The sequence below is a fragment of the Arthrobotrys flagrans genome (assembly GCF_004000055.1).
Source record: "Arthrobotrys flagrans strain CBS H-5679 chromosome Unknown unitig_8, whole genome shotgun sequence".
NCBI lineage: Eukaryota > Fungi > Ascomycota > Orbiliomycetes > Orbiliales > Orbiliaceae > Arthrobotrys > Arthrobotrys flagrans.
Window position 1 is genome coordinate 1,346,967 of NW_027137553.1, and position 16,582 is coordinate 1,363,548.

A 16,582-nucleotide genomic window follows, 5' to 3' on the forward strand; every position below is an offset into this window, starting at 1 on the left:
ACTGATACTGTATTCGTCCCCGTACTTTTCTTCTATTTCTTCCTGCCACCTTCCGAAAACGACCGGGGCCGCAATCTTCGTATTCGATTCTTTTCGGTTGGGAAACTGTGTTTGATTTTCGATTAGAAAATCAAGATGCCGAATATCCCCAGATGTTGATTAGGCGAAACGATCGAATTGCATGAGATTTTTGGAAATATTCCAAGTACTGTATCAAAGTCCCATTAAATATTCCTTCGTTGAAAACTGTATTCGCGGTAGGTCGAGATGGCGTTTGGATTGGAGATGGTTGATGAGAAAAAACCAGAGCATCGAGTTTGTATTCAAGCTAGGTTATCAGATATACGGGGCCAATTTTTATCACATATGATCTTGCAGGTTAATTGCCATATCGCAGTTTTGATGATCTTTTTAAAAAATGGACGAAATATTTCAGGTTCGATTAAGAGAATACAGGAGGTTATATATATCGTGTAATCGTCAAACCTAGAGAGATTGTACAGAATTATGAAGAAAATAAAAGGAAGAGAAAAGAACTCCAGATATCCCAAGAAACAACCACCCGTAACGCCGTCAAAAATTTCGAAAACTCCATCCCTATAAACCGAATGCAAGATTGAACATGCGACGATAAGAGAAAGATAATATACAAGAAATGAAGTGGGACTTTTATGTTATGAAAAGATTTCATGGCTCGCTCTCATTACCCTCAGGCGGGTCGTCGAAAATGAAGTCGCAATTTCCGTTTTGGTCTCTCCAATCCTCGGGATTCTGGATAACGGGTGCATTTCGAGGCTTTCGAACAAACCCACAAGCTTAGCCGCTTCTGATTAATTTACTGGTATCAATTGGAGTGGAGAGCCTGTATGACTCAGTGGAGCTAGATATTGGACGTCTTTCAAGTCCAAGGTCAAGATCTGAGATATCATACTCGTGATGGGAAATAGTTTCCGGATTCGAGTCATCGTCGACGACCACGATCATCCAGACACCAACGGTGCCATTGGCGTCGAAGAGAGGAGTGCAGTGAAGCCACCGTTCACGGCCGAGGAATTCGCTTTTCTATAGAAATACATGTGAGCCAATGCTATGAAAAATGGTATGGGGAATATCTGGCTTACATTTGGATTTTGCTCCTCAAGCTTACTCAGCCATCGAACTTTGATGGTTATACCCCGGGAATCGGAAAGTGCACTCTCAAGCTCTTCGCGAACATGGTCTGAGCCACCAATTTTGGACATGAGTGGAGATTGGAGGATGCCCGGTGTACGCATCGAAGGAGATGCGAAGAGGATGCGAAGAGATGGATATGGTCGGACGAGAATATACTGTTGAGTGAATTAGTCTTACTATCTCGCAAAATAGATAGAAGCGAGGTCACATGCATTTCTGTAGACACCTTTTAAGGTGCTGCTCCAAAAGTTGACAGTTTTTGTTGCCTTTGGCTTCTTCTTGGGAACCTCTTGTTCCGAAGCTGCATCGAACGAACCTGGCGGGAAGAAAGGCTCGATAGTCGAATCCCGTTCCACACTTTGGTCCTCCGCAAAAAGCTCATCCAAGGGATCTTGGATTTTATGATCTTTATGTAGTTGGCCACCAGTTTCCTTAACTTTCTCCATTTCTTCAGCACTGAACAAGTCTGCGAGTTGTTTAAACTCTTCATGCTTTGGTCTGACCAGATTTAAATCCAAGTCCGCATCGAGCACCTCACTCTGTCTCTTTTGTTTTGTCATCAACCGCCCGAGGCCTTCGAGGCCGACGAAATTCTTTGCAAGTGTCGTGACATCGATCTGAGCGCCGATGAAATACCGGACTTGACCCTTGGAGTCGAGTAAAGGAGCCACCATGACAAGGTTCAGGAACGGGGTCCCGTCACGTTTATAGTTCAGAAAACACTCCGTAATTTCACGCCCCTGGCGAATTGCATCACGGAGACGGGCTATAGAATGGCGTTGTGTTTTGGGGCCCTGGAGGAAACGACAGTTGCGGCCAGAGACGTAGGAAATTGGATATTGAGTTCTGTTACGGGAGTTGTTAGAGGCTTATATGTTAAGGCCATAAAATGGCACATTGCATAAGCTTGGCTCGTAATTACTTACGTTCGATGGAATTCTTCGCTGGCAAACACAATTCTAAAGATGAAAGTTAGCTTACTGCGCCACGGCTTGAGAAAGTTTTGAGATAAGAGGATTGATAACTTACGGATTGCCATGTCGCTGTGGATCAGTCAAGCAAAAGACTTCGCCCAATTCGTTTGCACTTTCTTCCAGATACCGAATCCCACCTCCAGTAATCTTTTTCTGGATATTGTACGTCACAATCTCAGTGTAAACCCAAGAAACGTAGCGCGGGAGCTCCTGTTCCGTTAGGATTTTGAACGCATCTGCGGCTTTTCTTTCAAGCACCTTGTTGACTGGTGTAATGCCTTCGTCTTCAATGTGGATCCATGATCGATCAGGAGAAGGACTTGGACCCAACGATTCAGCCAGAGCATTTGCGTAGTTAATAGCTTTAATGGCCTTCTTCGCATCAAGATAGTATGTTAACAAGTCCATGGATGCAGATGGTCTATAGGAGGCCAAGAACTGCGAGAAGCTATGAAGCAACCTTGGGTCGGACGTAATAATTCGTAAATGATCCTTGGAGTAGATTTTTTGCGATAGCTCCTCTATTTGCTCTACCGCTAGTTTCTCTTGCCTTGTTGGCAAATTCGGGGTAGGCGGAAGAAGGTCGTACGAGTAAGATTCGTCGTCTGGGATATACGGGAGAATCTTCCTCTTCGACATACTAGATGTGGGATTGTTTGTAGGCGAGGGGGCAGAAGAATTGGTAGTGGCAAACGAAACGACAGATCCCCGGGCCTCAAAGTTGCGGGCACTGTAGGAGCTGCTCGCCGACTGAATCTCGGGAACATCTGGTAGTACTGAGACATGAGGGACGGTTTTGTCAAATCTCTCATCTCGTTTTGGCTCTTCCTTTTGAACGACACCCCCATTTTCCACCACCACCACCACCACCTCCTCCTCCTCCTCCTCCTCTTCCATATCATCGAAATAGCTTACGGCCTCTGATTTTCGCCGAGATCGAGTCATCGACCTTGGAATAGAAGCTGAGTTTGCCAAACTCATTGTGCTCATAGAACCGATCGCATTCATACAGCCAACACCCAAATGCATGGGGTCGATATGCTCTGATATCCGTCTATCCTTAGTCAACCTTGGTAGTGTAAATGGAATCGAAAGCGTAGACTCTCTTCTTGGGCTTAGTCCAGCAAATACAACCCCTAATGGTAAATCGTTTTCGTCAGAATGATTCGAGGTTGAATGATTCGCATGTGAATACATCCGCTCGTTGGGAGGTCGAATTGGCCGAGGGGCGGACGGAATATCCTCCCCCTCCAGCTCTGGCAATTCTGGGAAGCTCCCTGTCCTAGATTTAACAAGGGGGCTCTGAGGAGCAGAGGTGTATGTTAGATGTTGGTGGTCTTTTAAAGCCTTTCTGATCTTTATAGCCTTGCTGCTGTCTTTAGATGATTTCCGTCGGAGGGGCCCGAGGGACAAGCTCCGCCTAAACGGGTTATCGCCCGAAGAATTTGTCGAAGAGCCCGAAATACGCCTTAGGAGGTCCATGTATACTTTGGGAAACACCGATCCTCGAACCGTTCGATTAGCCTTGTTGGAAATAGTGTGTTGTCCCCACGACCAAAAGTATTGGTGCCCAATGCAGACGTCGAAAGGTGATCTATGCTAGAACCCGAAACCAATGCAAGCTGATCTTAACGAAACCGAACAACCTCCTGCTTCTAGAAAAGAAAGACGACGTTTGGATTTTTCCAGACCGGCGGAGACAAGAGTATTTAACGATCTCCTCACTTGTTATACCCGGAGCACTTTACCCAAATCATATATATTGGCTAGCAATCAGGCACTTTGTGCTTGAAACCTTGACCGCAATCCGGGCCACTGCTGGAAAGTGTATTGAACTCGGAAAATCTTTAGTGCCGATAAAGTTTCGAACGTTTCTCGTGTTCTCCCCTGCAGGAACCGATTGCCTCCCTGGTTGGGGATCTTGCTCCACAGTTCACAAGGTTTCCTATCACTCGTGGAAACCTCATGGCCAATGGAAAGCATCGCTCATTGGGCGAAACCTAGATTTGGGTCGTTTGGTGAGGTGTATGAATTAAAAGCAGGGTAAACATGACCAGGGTCATTAACCTTCCCGGGTTCCCGCGATATCACCACTGACTGGGTGAAGAGAATTCGTTCGAAAAGTTCTCGTTTCGAAAATTTCTCCTTGTTAAGAAGCTTGGTTCGATAATGGAAGCAGTAAATTCTAGCGAGTACCCTGTTTAAGTGGAGATGCAGGTACGGCGGCATCGTTAGATTGAGATTTCGCAGCGTGCTGTGGTGCTATAATCACGCAAAACGGGGGCGGGTTAAGTAAAAAGGCGTTCCTGAGCCCACCGTTTGATTCACCCACTGTGATATTGTCAGGCAATGACATCGCCCTGCGCAGACACCACATGGAGCTACTTCTCTGCAATCTTAAACTCTACCGACCCGTTTCTCTCCATCGGTGCGCTCCCTTCGGTTACTGCATGCTGCAGGTTACAGAGCAATCACATTATTTGCAGTCTGTTGCGACATTGATCCGATGGCGAAAAACCGTCAGTCGGTACTATTCCGTTCTCGCAGAAACGAAGGGGGAGTTCCCTAGGTCGGGTTCTCCCAGGAATCCGGTCAATGAGCGGGCAGACTTCAATTCTCGTGGTATATTCCACGTTCAGGTTGAAACGTAACCCACTTGCTATCAAATATATTAATATATTGTCGATTGATATGTGTTGAGGTGGGTTACAAATGGTTTCTACGGTCTGAAACTTGAGAACGTGCTTTGCAGCGTCCGGCATGCTAAGAATCCTTGAATCTACTCCGTATAGGTCTATGGGACCGTCCAATCGAACCATTTCCTTTAATACAAATGCTATCGAAATCAGGGTCTAGAACTAGCCAGCCTTGGAGATCTGCCAGTATTACTAGGATTCGAATATGCTTCTGCCAATGGAATATATACTAAATATCAATCCATGCATATTGCTAGCCCACATTCATATCGCTGTCACATATTACATTGCATAGTTCCTTAAGCCTCGTTCCACGATCCCAAGTGTCGACATCCTGTCAAGCTCAAGCCATCGAGCTGGAAGTGGAGGGTTGAAACCGAAGGCCATTGGCTGCGAAACTTTGTCGCCAAGGCTAGTTTCTTGTACGACCGCGTAGGTCCCAGCAGCAAGTGAAGCCGGCCGAGGGGCGAGGCTCACTATCGATATCGATATCTGTGCTAGATTCGCCGTTAAGTCGACCATCCTTCGAATGAGCTATCAACCCGGAGATCTAGAGCACTTAAACGGATATTATGGCTCTGAAACCGATTACATTGGGGCACTAAATGTGCTTTTGGCGCAGGAGCTTGACCTTAACTTCAAACTCGATTCACTAATCTCACTTGTATCCTATGTGATATGGCTATGCAGTCTCGCCGCAAATTGCACAGAATACGTCGAGTTTTAGTCCGAGGTATTGGATTTGCTGACCAAAGCGGGTGTAGACATGAATGTTCCGTTTCCGGATTGCCCATTAAGAGGTTCAGAACCCCTTCCGTGCTATCAACGTGCTCGGGATATAGATATCTCATATCCCGGGACGTCAAAGAGTATTTTTACTACCGACGTATTCGGGCTATAGATATCGCATTTTGGGGGGAATCAAACAACTTTTTTGCTACCTTCTCTCCCTAGACGTATGTCTAGAAGGGTTTCCTATGGAACCAATGGAATCAAAGATAGAGTGGGCCCCTTGCCCGCTGTTTGTTCAAGCTGTCTATCGTCGCGATCTTCAAGATGCGTCCGAACATTGGGGTACACGAATGCGAAGGGAACATGGTGGTAGTTCAGGGTTAGAAGAAACACCGGACAATTGCGTTGAACCATTCGAGTACGTGATGAAGGTTGCCTATGACTTAGAGGCTGCGAAAGAGCTTCTCGCTCTTAAAGATTATATACCAACTTCCCGGGATCTCTTCAACTTGACTGCGGTGCTTGCGGTGGTAGAGGGACTCAACGAAACAGAGATCGAAGGCGGGTTTGCATTGATAACCACCGCAATCTAGAGAAATTGGATATATATTAACGTTAAAATGCCCTATCGTTCTACTTTAAGCTCGCGCTCCCCTTTATCTCTCAGTATTATTTATGATAATGTCACGTCAGGCTCACGGAACAACTTCTAGACCTTGGGGCTGACTCATTGATATATATCAACGATACATTCCACTAGCATTATCGGCAGTTCAACTGGCGGCAGGGGTGAGTTTTAATTGACTGAAGGCACTCGTTGCTCGAAATGTTGACGTTAATTATCATCCTGTACCCTTTCGCGGCCGGACCGCCTTGCACGAAGCAATTCAAAGAGGCAAGCTCCCCTATTTGTCTTATTTGCTGCAGGAAGGAGCAGACATCTATGCCCTTGACGATATATTGTGGCCTGAAATCTTTCCACCAAAACCAACCGTGCGCATGTCAGCGCTTGAATACGCAATTAGTGAAGGGAGACTTGATGTGGTATCGTTAATTCTACAAGCTGAACCTGCTTGTCAACCTATCGCCTTAGAGTTGGCCCAAAAGCACCACAAATCTACTCTGGCGATGTATATTGACGCCTGGGAACCGGGATAGCACGAAGGCACAACGGCAGCGGATGTTGAAATGTTTTCTGGGATATGACCAAGACAGCTGGGACTGTCTCGAATCTCTAAAACGTGGTATTTTCCAACTAGGAAATTCGGCCGATACGGATATTTATCTGACCATTCGGAGCTTTGAGTTTTTCGATTTAATTTAGAAATTACCTCATTCGGAAATTATATTTTATTTTAGCTTCGAGAACAGTCCGATGAAGTCGACTAGCTTTACACATTGAACAAGCAAGAATATACTTTAATTCTATACTGTCGAGCCATTATATCTGTCATATATCCCCTTGTTGAGATTTAAGTTTCATGAATTCAAAAAACTTCTTTTTTCGCCTCACTATAACGTTTCTATTCACGATTGTACAATCGTTCAATTAATCATGTAAATCCACGTGGGCTCGTTCATTTGATTAAAAACATACATGCTATAACTTTTATCTAGTCCCGTATATAGAATGACGCTCTATGCTGGACGCTAGCTTTTTCATCTTCCACCCATCCGTATCTTACAAACCTAAAAAAAATTGATCCTACGAGTCATTCCCTTCTATATTAGCCTCAGATCCGTCATCAAGAGTAAGCAGGTCATCGGTGTTCTTGAAAGCCCATAGATTTCCTGTTGAATCACGTTGCAATGATTTCTAATCGTCGAATTTGATCTTAGTAGCAGCCTTGGCATCGCTGGTGTCTTTGTAGAAGGCGCCGTAGCTGGCGTGTTCCTTCTTCTTGACTGTTGTTCCGAACTTCATTAAGTCATCGGGAACTTGTTGATTTGCAGCTTTTAGGACGTTGATCAAGCTATAAGAAAGCAAAATATTAGTATTTTGAACATCCTGTTATCGAATATCAAGAATTTGAACATACCTTCCACTGTGAGCCTTATCATGCTCAGTAAAGAATGTGACAGCCTTACCCAACTCCCCAGCTCTACCCGTTCGACCAATTCGGTGCACGTAATCCTCAATGGTCAATGGGAAAGTCACATTGATCACCAACTTGACGTTCGGGATATCCAATCCTCTAGCTGCAACATCAGTGGCAACAAGAACAGGCGTTCTACCTGCCTTGAACTCTGCCAAAGTATTTGTTCTAGTTGTTTGGTTCAAATCACCGTGGATGCCACCGACTTTGATACCCTTCCCTCGGAGGAAGTTTTCGAGTCTTGCAGCTTCCTTCTTGTACAATGCAAAAACGAGGATTCTGTCGTTCTTGGCGCCAGGGGATGAGCGTTGGTGGGCATGGATGATGTTGAGGAGACGTGGTTCCTTGATTCTTCCGTCTGCAAGAACTTCTACGATCTGTGTAATTCTGGTGTTTGCACGGAGGTCACCATCGTCGGGGCTGTTGATTCCGATCCTGACAGGCTTGGTCATGAATGTAGACGCTAGCTGTCTGACACTTTGTGGCCAAGTGGCGGTAAACATGAGAGTCTGACGTTTTGGTGTAGCTGGTGTAGCGCCAAGGATCGTCTTAATGGCGTCCTCGAAACCCTTATCAAGCATCCTGTCGGCTTCGTCAAGGACGACGTATCCCGCCTGGGAGATGTTGGCAGCTCCTTCTTCCAAGAAGTCATTGAGACGACCGGGTGTCGCAACAATGACAAGAGCCTTCTTCAAGGACTCTCGCTGAGGATCTTTGGGCACACCACCGTAAATACATGTGGCGGCATCTTTCAATCCGGCGGCTATAGTTAGTTTCTCGACTTGCTCGAAAATTTGCATGGCCAACTCTCTTGTCGGTGACACAATAACGACTCTAGCTCCAGATTTCCTGGGGTTCCTGTCAGACTTTGGTAGCTTAGTGAGGTACTGTACTGCCGGATAGGCGAAAGCCATTGTCTTTCCAGAACCAGTTTCCGCTACACCGATAAGATCCTTTCCATCGAGAAGGTAGCTCCATGATGCGGCCTGGATTGGCGTTGGCGATTTGTAGGCTGAGAAAGGAGCAAGGTGGGATTTATCGACAGCAGGAAGATCGGAGAAGTTGAGAATTAGGTCACACGACTCGCTATTGGGCTTTGCTGGGTCTGTGATCTTGATCGAATGTGTCTTCATGTAAGAGCTGATCGCGGCGGCATCGGCCGGAGCAGGCGATTCGGTCCCGGTGGCGGTCGTCGGTGCTGTGCTTCCATTGGACTTGGGCGTGGCTTTAGCTTTCGCATCTTCTGAGTCGCTGCTATTGCTCGATGAATTCGAATCCGAGTCCACGTCCATCTTATCCTCGACAGCGGGCTCTGCAGTGACGCTCTCCGCTGCATCTTCCATGACCACATCCTTGACTTCCTCCTCTGCCTTAGCCTTGGTCTTTTCTGCCTTCTTTGCTTCCTTCCTCGCCTTCTTCTTCTTCTCCTTCCTCTCTTCTGCCGATTGTCCCTTCTCCGCGAGCTTCTTGTCCTTCTTTTTTTTGTCCTTCTTGCTTTCAGTTGAAACAGCTTCTTCACCCTCAACTTCGGCCTTCTCATCCGCAGCCTTCTCCTTCTCCTCCTTCTTTCGTTTCTTCAACTCGGCCTTTCTCGCGACCTTATCGCTCTTACTCTCACCCTCAGGCTTTTGTTTAAGCTCATCGATAGTCATCTTCGTATAATCCAGCTGTTCGCTTGGAGTCCCCGTAGAAGTTTTTGTGGTTTCGCTCTTCTTCTGCTTCTTCTTATCCTTGCGCTCCTTGCGCTCCTTGCGTTCGTCAATTTCAGTTGGTGTATCGGCTTGGGCGATGACATTTGGCTGCTCATCTGCCGTTTCGGTTTCGGATGCCTTTCTCTTTTTACCCATTGTGGCGGTATTTTATGAAGGATGATTCGTTAGATACGGTTGGTAATGATTGTGGATGGAGGGGGTGTTTTCATCGAGTGTAGAGGGAAGAGATTTTTGTATGGGCGAGAAGGCGTTTTTTTGCGACAGAGCAGAAAAAAAAAGTTCTTGGCGCGCATATGGGGACTTGTCTGGCAGACGGGGATCCTTGTCTACAGAATTTACGTACGCTTACAATCAACATTTTAGCTTAGGTAGCTCCCCGATATTATAACAGAGATTATGGGATCTAGAGATTGGACAAGCTAGTACCTTTGAGAGCTAAAGGCTAGATTTCATATTACAGGATATTTTTAATATATATATATATTTTCCCCCGCGCATGTGTTCTACAGGTGGCTGTATTAGATCAATATTCGACAGTTGACGTGCACATGGGGGCCTCGGGCTATGATATCGTGGAGCCTCAATAAGACCTTGGGAAGACCTCGCCCCCAGACTATACGTGGAGGTAATTAATTTTACCTACCTACCTAGGTAACTAGATTTTACAATCAAGTACATATGTGTACAAACTACGGTTGCTCTCGGGATGGGAAGTTATCGTAAACCAGTTGGTTTTTATTGCAGTCGTTTTATCTCATCGCAATTTTCTATTGTACATTATCATAGTAATCGTACCCCTTGTACTTCTTGCGAACGATATCACGGTTGCGAAACTGCGATATCACCTGTCTGAGGCGATCGAGAATCAATCGACAGTAGCGGCGAGATAGTCGAAAGGTCAGAACAAGCTCTCCATACACGAACACAGGGGGGAACAAATCGTAAGGTGGAAACATAGAAAAACGAGAAAGAAAAACAGTGGATGCGGCATGTGTAAGGACTTGGGAGTGCATAATCGGAAGAAAGTAAGAAGACCTCGCAGAGATGAGAGAGAGAAACGCCACAAAACGCCGCCGTGTGCAATGCCTATATCAGAAATGAGAACGTGGACGAGGAAACGAGGTATCATGAAAACTGGATGCGATGCAACCGCTGAGAAAGAGGGAAAACAAGATATACCTAGCGGCGTTGAGGAGGAGGAGGAGGAAGAGGAATAGTGTTATGAGATGCATTGAACGTAGCTCGATGAGCAGGGTACGGAGAATATAGAGAAGCAGGGAAACGCCTAGCGGGTCTATGGACCATTGTGCCGTTGTAGAGCGTGGTTGTACCAGAAGACTTGACATTGCCACCTACAGCAGACCCATTCGGGAAATTATAGACTCCGACATTCGGATAGAGGGTAGTACGGAACGGAACAGGTGGTGGGCCCATGAGCGATGGTGGGGCCATAGAAGCAGCAGAAATTGGCTGTGAAGGTGGAGAAAATTTGGGGATTGGATAGGCCTGAGCTGCATCGATAAGTTTGATTATAGCAGGATTTGTTTCCTAAATACCTCCTGCCATAATTTGCTGTCTTAGCTGCATGATGGCAGCTTGTTGTTCTGGTGGGAGCATGGCAATTTGCTCTGCCGTGAGAGACATAACTTGTTGCACGAGCGCTGCTTTGTTGGGATCCATCGCCGGTTGTGCTGGCTGTGGAGGTGGAGGTGGTTGGTATTGCTGCTGCTGAGGTGGTGGAGCCGTATTCGTAGCAGCACTAGAGCTCTCGATGACCTGGCTGAGAATGGACGGATCCACCAGATTCATCAACAGCAACGCCTGAAAGATGGCGTAGCAGAGCTGTGGCGCTTTGCGAAGGAGTTCCATACACTTTGCGGGGTCAGAGAGAGCGAGTTGCTTCATCTGAGAGATAACGTCCAGTAGTTGAGCAGGCGGGAGGGTCTCAAGAGTCTTAGAGATCATGTCGGGGGCTTCGAGATTAGGTGGGACCTCGGCGCCAGGTGGTAGCTGTGGGAGGAGGGAGGCTCCGGACGAGGATCCAGCATTTGCAGCAGAACCACCAGCAACGTTGCCACGAGTGTTTCCAGCAGCCGGAGGCTCGTAACCATCCTGTGCATCTTTGTCACCCTCGTGCGAAAAGTCTACACGTAGTTTGCGACCCATTATCTCGAAGTTGTCGAGGTTGCGAACGGCGGAGGCGGCAATTTCAGCATCGGCGTACTCGGCGAAACCAAATCCTTTAGGTTTTCCGGTATCGCGATCGTAGACGAGTCGGAAGGACAGGACTTGTCCGACCTTGGAAAAGATATCAACGATCTGTTCTTCACTGAGACCTACAGATATGTTGCGATCACGCGACACAATGGCGCGTAGGAGTGGTTAGCTGACTGCCTGCAACGGGTTTTCGCGACTGGGGTCTACAGGGAACACCCACCATACGGAATGTTGCCAATAAAGGCGATTCGAGAAGGGACCTTTTCGTCAGGCATGTTGACAAGAGTTTTGAGACGATCGAGACGGTTTATTTGAAGGTGAGGTGTTTTGGAAAGTTACAATTGAGCTTGGTGATGAGAGAGGAAGAGAGATGAGGTTAGTTAGAGGAGATGGATGGAAGATTGGGAGGTGGAAAGAAATGTCGGGAAGCGGCTTAAACGCCCAGACTTTTTGTGCAACGTAAAAAAAATGTTTAACAATCACAACACAGAAGTTCGACAGCGTAAATGACGTCAACTCCTCACCCGAGACAAGTTGAACCGGTATTAAAGGTGAAATTTTACTAGCTATTCGGATTGGGGCGGTATTCGAGAACATCACTTTCCTAGCACAATAGGTAATAGTACACACCGAAGGACAATAATCTAATATTTGTGACTCCTCCCTAAAATACAGATCCCTTGGGGGAGCTTCTAGCTGTTGATGGACATTACATAAATCCTACTTAGCTCGCTGGTACTAAGTACCTAGGTACTTACTTAATCGACCAGTCGACATTCTCGGAGCTGATGTTTAAAGCATCTCTCCTTCCCCATCCCCATTATCCTCTTCACTCCAATCCAGCTCATCATCTACTGCTGCTGCTGCCCTCTGAACCTCGGCGAGTCCGCTGACCTCTTCGATAAACCCTGGCTCATTCATTGCCTTCTTGACAAACTCCCAGCCACCGTCGTCAAAAGCACTAAGCATCTTACTTGAGCATGCACTGCAGTATATATAACCGGGAGCATGGATAAGCTTGTTTTGGAAATTAAATAAGAAGCCTCTGATTTGGTGAGGAACCGTTCCAAGTGGGTGAGACCCACGGTCTTCGTCGAGGCTAGCTGGTGCTGGCGCAGAAGCACTATATATAGACCTCAGTCAGCACACAAAACACAAATAGGCGATTATAAGGTACGGCTTACACTTGAGGATGCTGGAGAATTGAAACAAAAAGCTCAACAAGCAGAGCGGACGCAATAGCAGCAATTCCGGGTCTCGTGACAGTGCACATCTGGTCCAGCGTTTGGTCTTTGATTGACTGTACGAAATCCACTTGTTAGCATTGTCCCGACTTTAGCTATGTATGTTCTAGGGAGCCAAAACTTACGTCTGCTGGTGCAACGACATCATTGCAGAAGTAGCACCCAAGCTCGGATACTGGCTCCGAAACCTGAGGTTTCTTGTCGTCTACGCTCTCACCTTCGTCCTCAGTCTCCAACTCGGGGCGAACGCCATGTCTCATCACGACAAAAGTATCAAATCCAAGAGCTGCGTTGAGAACGATTTTCCCGTAAAATTTCCCCAATAGGGTTGGCAACCATCTACTCTCTCTTGTGTCCATGAGCAAGAAAATCGCATCGTGTTCTTGAATCAATGAGACAAGTTTGTCATAGTCTGCCTTCATTTGTTGACCGTGAGCTTCATCGCGGATGGGATGACCTGCCATTGGAACCATCATCTTGAAACCTTGAGCGTCAACATTCGGATAGATCTCTTTTAGAGCCTCGGCCGCTCTAATAGCCTTAGGTTGGCCCCCATTTAAACAATCTTCAAACTTAAACAATGGTTGTCGCACCGGATTCGAGTAAGAAACTGTGGCGTTATCGATAAGGGTGATCTTGTGAACCCCCCAACCGAGCAGAATACGTGAAACATAAGCTCCGAGTGTCCCGGCTCCCAGTAAAAGACATTTGGTCCCTTTGATCTTGTCAAGATCCAGGTTGGGCGCAATTCTCCACTTCATCAAGCGGTTGTTAAGATCAACAGCTGAATCGGCAAGTCTCGCTGGGTCCATTATTTGAGAAAGATCCGCATTTCTAGGCGCTAGCTTCTTTTCTCGATTCCTTTCCCACCCAGTTATCTTTGGAAAGGGTGCATCTTTAATGGACAACTCCGAAAGATCTGGGGGGCTGTCATCCCTCATAGTCCAAATAACGCTTCTCGGTTGGTGTCTTAGAGCATGGATATCCCTGTAGCCAATAATGTTCACTTCCTGGAGCTTCCATCGTTTCCTAATCAGATAAAGCAGGTTGCGCAAGGGCCATCCGGGATGCTCATCAAAGTTACTTGGATCTGCGAAGGCAACAAAAGCATCTTTCTTCTTGTCTTCAACATCATTGAAGAATCCTTGTTCGTAGTCTCCCAGCGGAGCGAGCTTCCAAACAGTATCCTCATCCTCCGTGGAAGCCTTAACCCTTTTGACCAAGAAGAAACCACGCTGTCTGCTATCGATACTATATCGCCACGTGGTAACGACATCGCATAAGGACGAAGTTTCCTCAACACTGAATTGTTGACGCTGGCCGACGACGGACCAAGGTGGAGCAGAATGGAGAGCCGGAAAACCACACCAGTATTGGAAATGGTACTTCTTTAGGTTGGCAAAGGAGAGTATTGTGAAGGACGAGAGAAGAGAAGGGATCGAATAGATAGACCCATCATTAATTGCCTCCCAGATCTGTCCCGAAAGTCAGTTACAACCAGATGCCAACAAAGGCCATAGGGTATCTACCGTTCGACCCGACTTTTGAATAATTTCAGAGTAGTTAGTTTTCTTGAACTCCTCAACGGTATTGAAGTTTCGTATTATGCCCTCTGCTCGAAATTGCCCCACCGCTGGCCTAAACCGAAATTCTGATAAGCTTCATTCCGATCATCCCGGATGACTCAACGCTTAGCTTACTCATCCGCTGTCAAGGCAGTACCCCCGATTTGCATGCGACACGAATTCCCGGGTGCATCGTTCGGCTGAATTTCATAGATACCCAGAACTCGGCGGGCAGGCGAGTCTAGTTTATCATAATTGATTTTATGGTACGCGAGGGAGGAAAAGAATGCGACGTCGATGTCGGACGCGAACGGTGCGAACTGCATCGCGGCGGTTCGGAGCTCTTGGAGCTTGGTAAATATAGTGGTGTTTCGATGTGCTTACAAGCCCTCGGGTTTCTTCAAAATGCGTTTTAACTTCAGGTATCGAAGCTGCCTAGTTGGTGGATGGCGGGGTTAAGCGAAAGGTTACAGTTGTCGGTCGACGAGGGAGTTGGATAATGCAAGTGACTCGGTGCGCGGGTTCCAGGTGAGTGAGTTTCTTGAAGTCCAAAATCACAGTTTTGAGATATGAAGGGAGAAAGAGAGAAGATGTCGGGCCTTCGACTATGACGGTATTCATGGAATTTATTTGAAAGTCGCCATGCGATCATTTGCCTTGGCCTGTCATACCCCATCGATCACCTGCCCCGCTATGCTCCACTATGTACCACTTCGGCAGCTCTGCATCAGTAGCGCAACGCACGAAATACAACGTTCTAATCCCTTTTCAATCTTAGGAAAGGACGGGAAGTGCCTTTGGCATATTCCGAAAAACATAAAATTCGAGTATTTATCTTATATATACAGTAAAAGGGTTTGATGCTAAGAAAAATCGCTAAAAAGGATATATAGATACCAAAATGCCAAGTAAGGAAACTCCAAATCGAAAGAAACAAACCGGCTAACCAAAGTACTCCTAAATAATATGTATCCATAATCAGAAACAACGTAAGTATCATAGAGAGCTGGATCCGCCAGTCTGAATGCAGCTATTGCTTCAGCAATCATTACTATACGGCTTAAGAGGTATATCGCTGGCGAAATAATACTCAGCAAAGTCAGCGGACCACTCCGCCTCAAGACCACCCGTGGATAATGCATAAAGACTAGCAGGGAAACGATAGGGGCGATAGCCGATGCCCTCCATAGCCATAATTCCGTGAAAGTAGGGAAATGAGTTTCCCATGATATCAAATGTAACGCACCAAACGAAGCACCATCGGAATATACGGTTTGGGCTTGCTTTTCTACTCTTTCTGCTTTCTTGGCATCATTATACTCTTTCTCAAACACTCTCTGTGTCAAGGCCCATACGTTACCCCACGAATTATGCCTATCCAAACCCTCATCATCAAAATCGGAACTTATCGCAAGATCTTCGAACGCTTCTCTTTGGGTGCTAGCCATGTTCGGTAGATCGATAACTGTCGGCGACATAATATCTTTTGGTTTGAACCACCAGGAATAGTATGTCACAGCAAATAGCGGGATATAACTGATCGTCATCGACTCCAAGGGTGCAAGTGGGAGGTCATGTGCGGTTCTCATGATACACTGTGCTACGAACCAGAAAACTTGGACTAACGCTGTAGCCTTTGCGAAACCATCGGTGTTACTTTTGTCTTCGATATCCCGTTTCAACAACCCCCATTCCGCATGATTCTTCCACTCGATAAACCCGTGTTGGAGGAGCCATATATATCGATTTGGCCATATTACTCGTGATGTTGTTCTCCCAACTCGATAGCGTAATGCGAGCATACTGATATAGAAAGCATGGACAAGCTCCATACTTTTCCCTTCCTCATCTTTATATTCAGCGCACCAGGATCCAGGTCATTGGGAGGTTGAAAGATCAATTTCTGACACTAGCTTGGTTATATTTGAGCCTTGATTCCGTTAGCTTCGATCATAATGGCATTTGGGTCTAACTACACTCGATCTAACCGCCTCCGTGGTATCATGGTCTATGACCGGTTGATGCCGGTATACTTTCTATAACCATGACTACGAGTGCTGCTGGCACAGCCTCCGCAACTTCTCTTGCCTCCACGGCATTCACAAATTCCGCGAATTCGACGGAATCCCTCGCCCAAAATGCGACGATGGTTGGTTGGATGCGTGAGTCCGGC

At 46.6% G+C, this 16,582-nt stretch overlaps 5 protein-coding genes across 5 annotated transcripts; 1 reads left to right on the forward strand and 4 right to left on the reverse strand.

Annotated features, from left to right (window-relative positions):
- Positions 1-816: 816 nt before the first annotated feature.
- DFL_006891 (uncharacterized protein) lies at positions 817-3,629 on the reverse strand (the record flags this gene model as incomplete). Its single annotated transcript, XM_067636386.1, has 5 exons — positions 817-1,062; positions 1,122-1,328; positions 1,386-2,019; positions 2,100-2,132; positions 2,203-3,629. 5 exons carry the CDS (start codon positions 3,627-3,629, stop codon positions 817-819), a joined length of 2,547 nt encoding a protein of 848 aa, XP_067488009.1.
- Positions 3,630-5,829: 2,200 nt separating this feature from the next.
- DFL_006892 (uncharacterized protein) lies at positions 5,830-6,168 on the forward strand (the record flags this gene model as incomplete). Its single annotated transcript, XM_067636387.1, has 1 exon — positions 5,830-6,168. One exon carries the CDS (start codon positions 5,830-5,832, stop codon positions 6,166-6,168), a length of 339 nt encoding a protein of 112 aa, XP_067488010.1.
- A 1,223-nt stretch (positions 6,169-7,391) lies between these two features.
- DFL_006893 (uncharacterized protein) lies at positions 7,392-9,518 on the reverse strand (the record flags this gene model as incomplete). The annotated part of the gene is made up of 2 exons (XM_067636388.1): positions 7,392-7,548; positions 7,615-9,518. The coding sequence occupies 2 exons, from the start codon at positions 9,516-9,518 to the stop codon at positions 7,392-7,394; spliced, it is 2,061 nt and encodes a 686-aa protein (XP_067488011.1).
- Positions 9,519-10,562: 1,044 nt separating this feature from the next.
- DFL_006894 (uncharacterized protein) lies at positions 10,563-11,875 on the reverse strand (the record flags this gene model as incomplete). Its single annotated transcript, XM_067636389.1, has 3 exons — positions 10,563-10,894; positions 10,940-11,719; positions 11,821-11,875. The coding sequence occupies 3 exons, from the start codon at positions 11,873-11,875 to the stop codon at positions 10,563-10,565; spliced, it is 1,167 nt and encodes a 388-aa protein (XP_067488012.1).
- Positions 11,876-12,392: 517 nt separating this feature from the next.
- Positions 12,393-14,735, reverse strand: DFL_006895 (uncharacterized protein; the record flags this gene model as incomplete). The annotated part of the gene is made up of 5 exons (XM_067636390.1): positions 12,393-12,723; positions 12,785-12,900; positions 12,970-14,319; positions 14,374-14,482; positions 14,545-14,735. The coding sequence occupies 5 exons, from the start codon at positions 14,733-14,735 to the stop codon at positions 12,393-12,395; spliced, it is 2,097 nt and encodes a 698-aa protein (XP_067488013.1).
- Between the last annotated feature and the right edge of the window lie 1,847 nt (positions 14,736-16,582).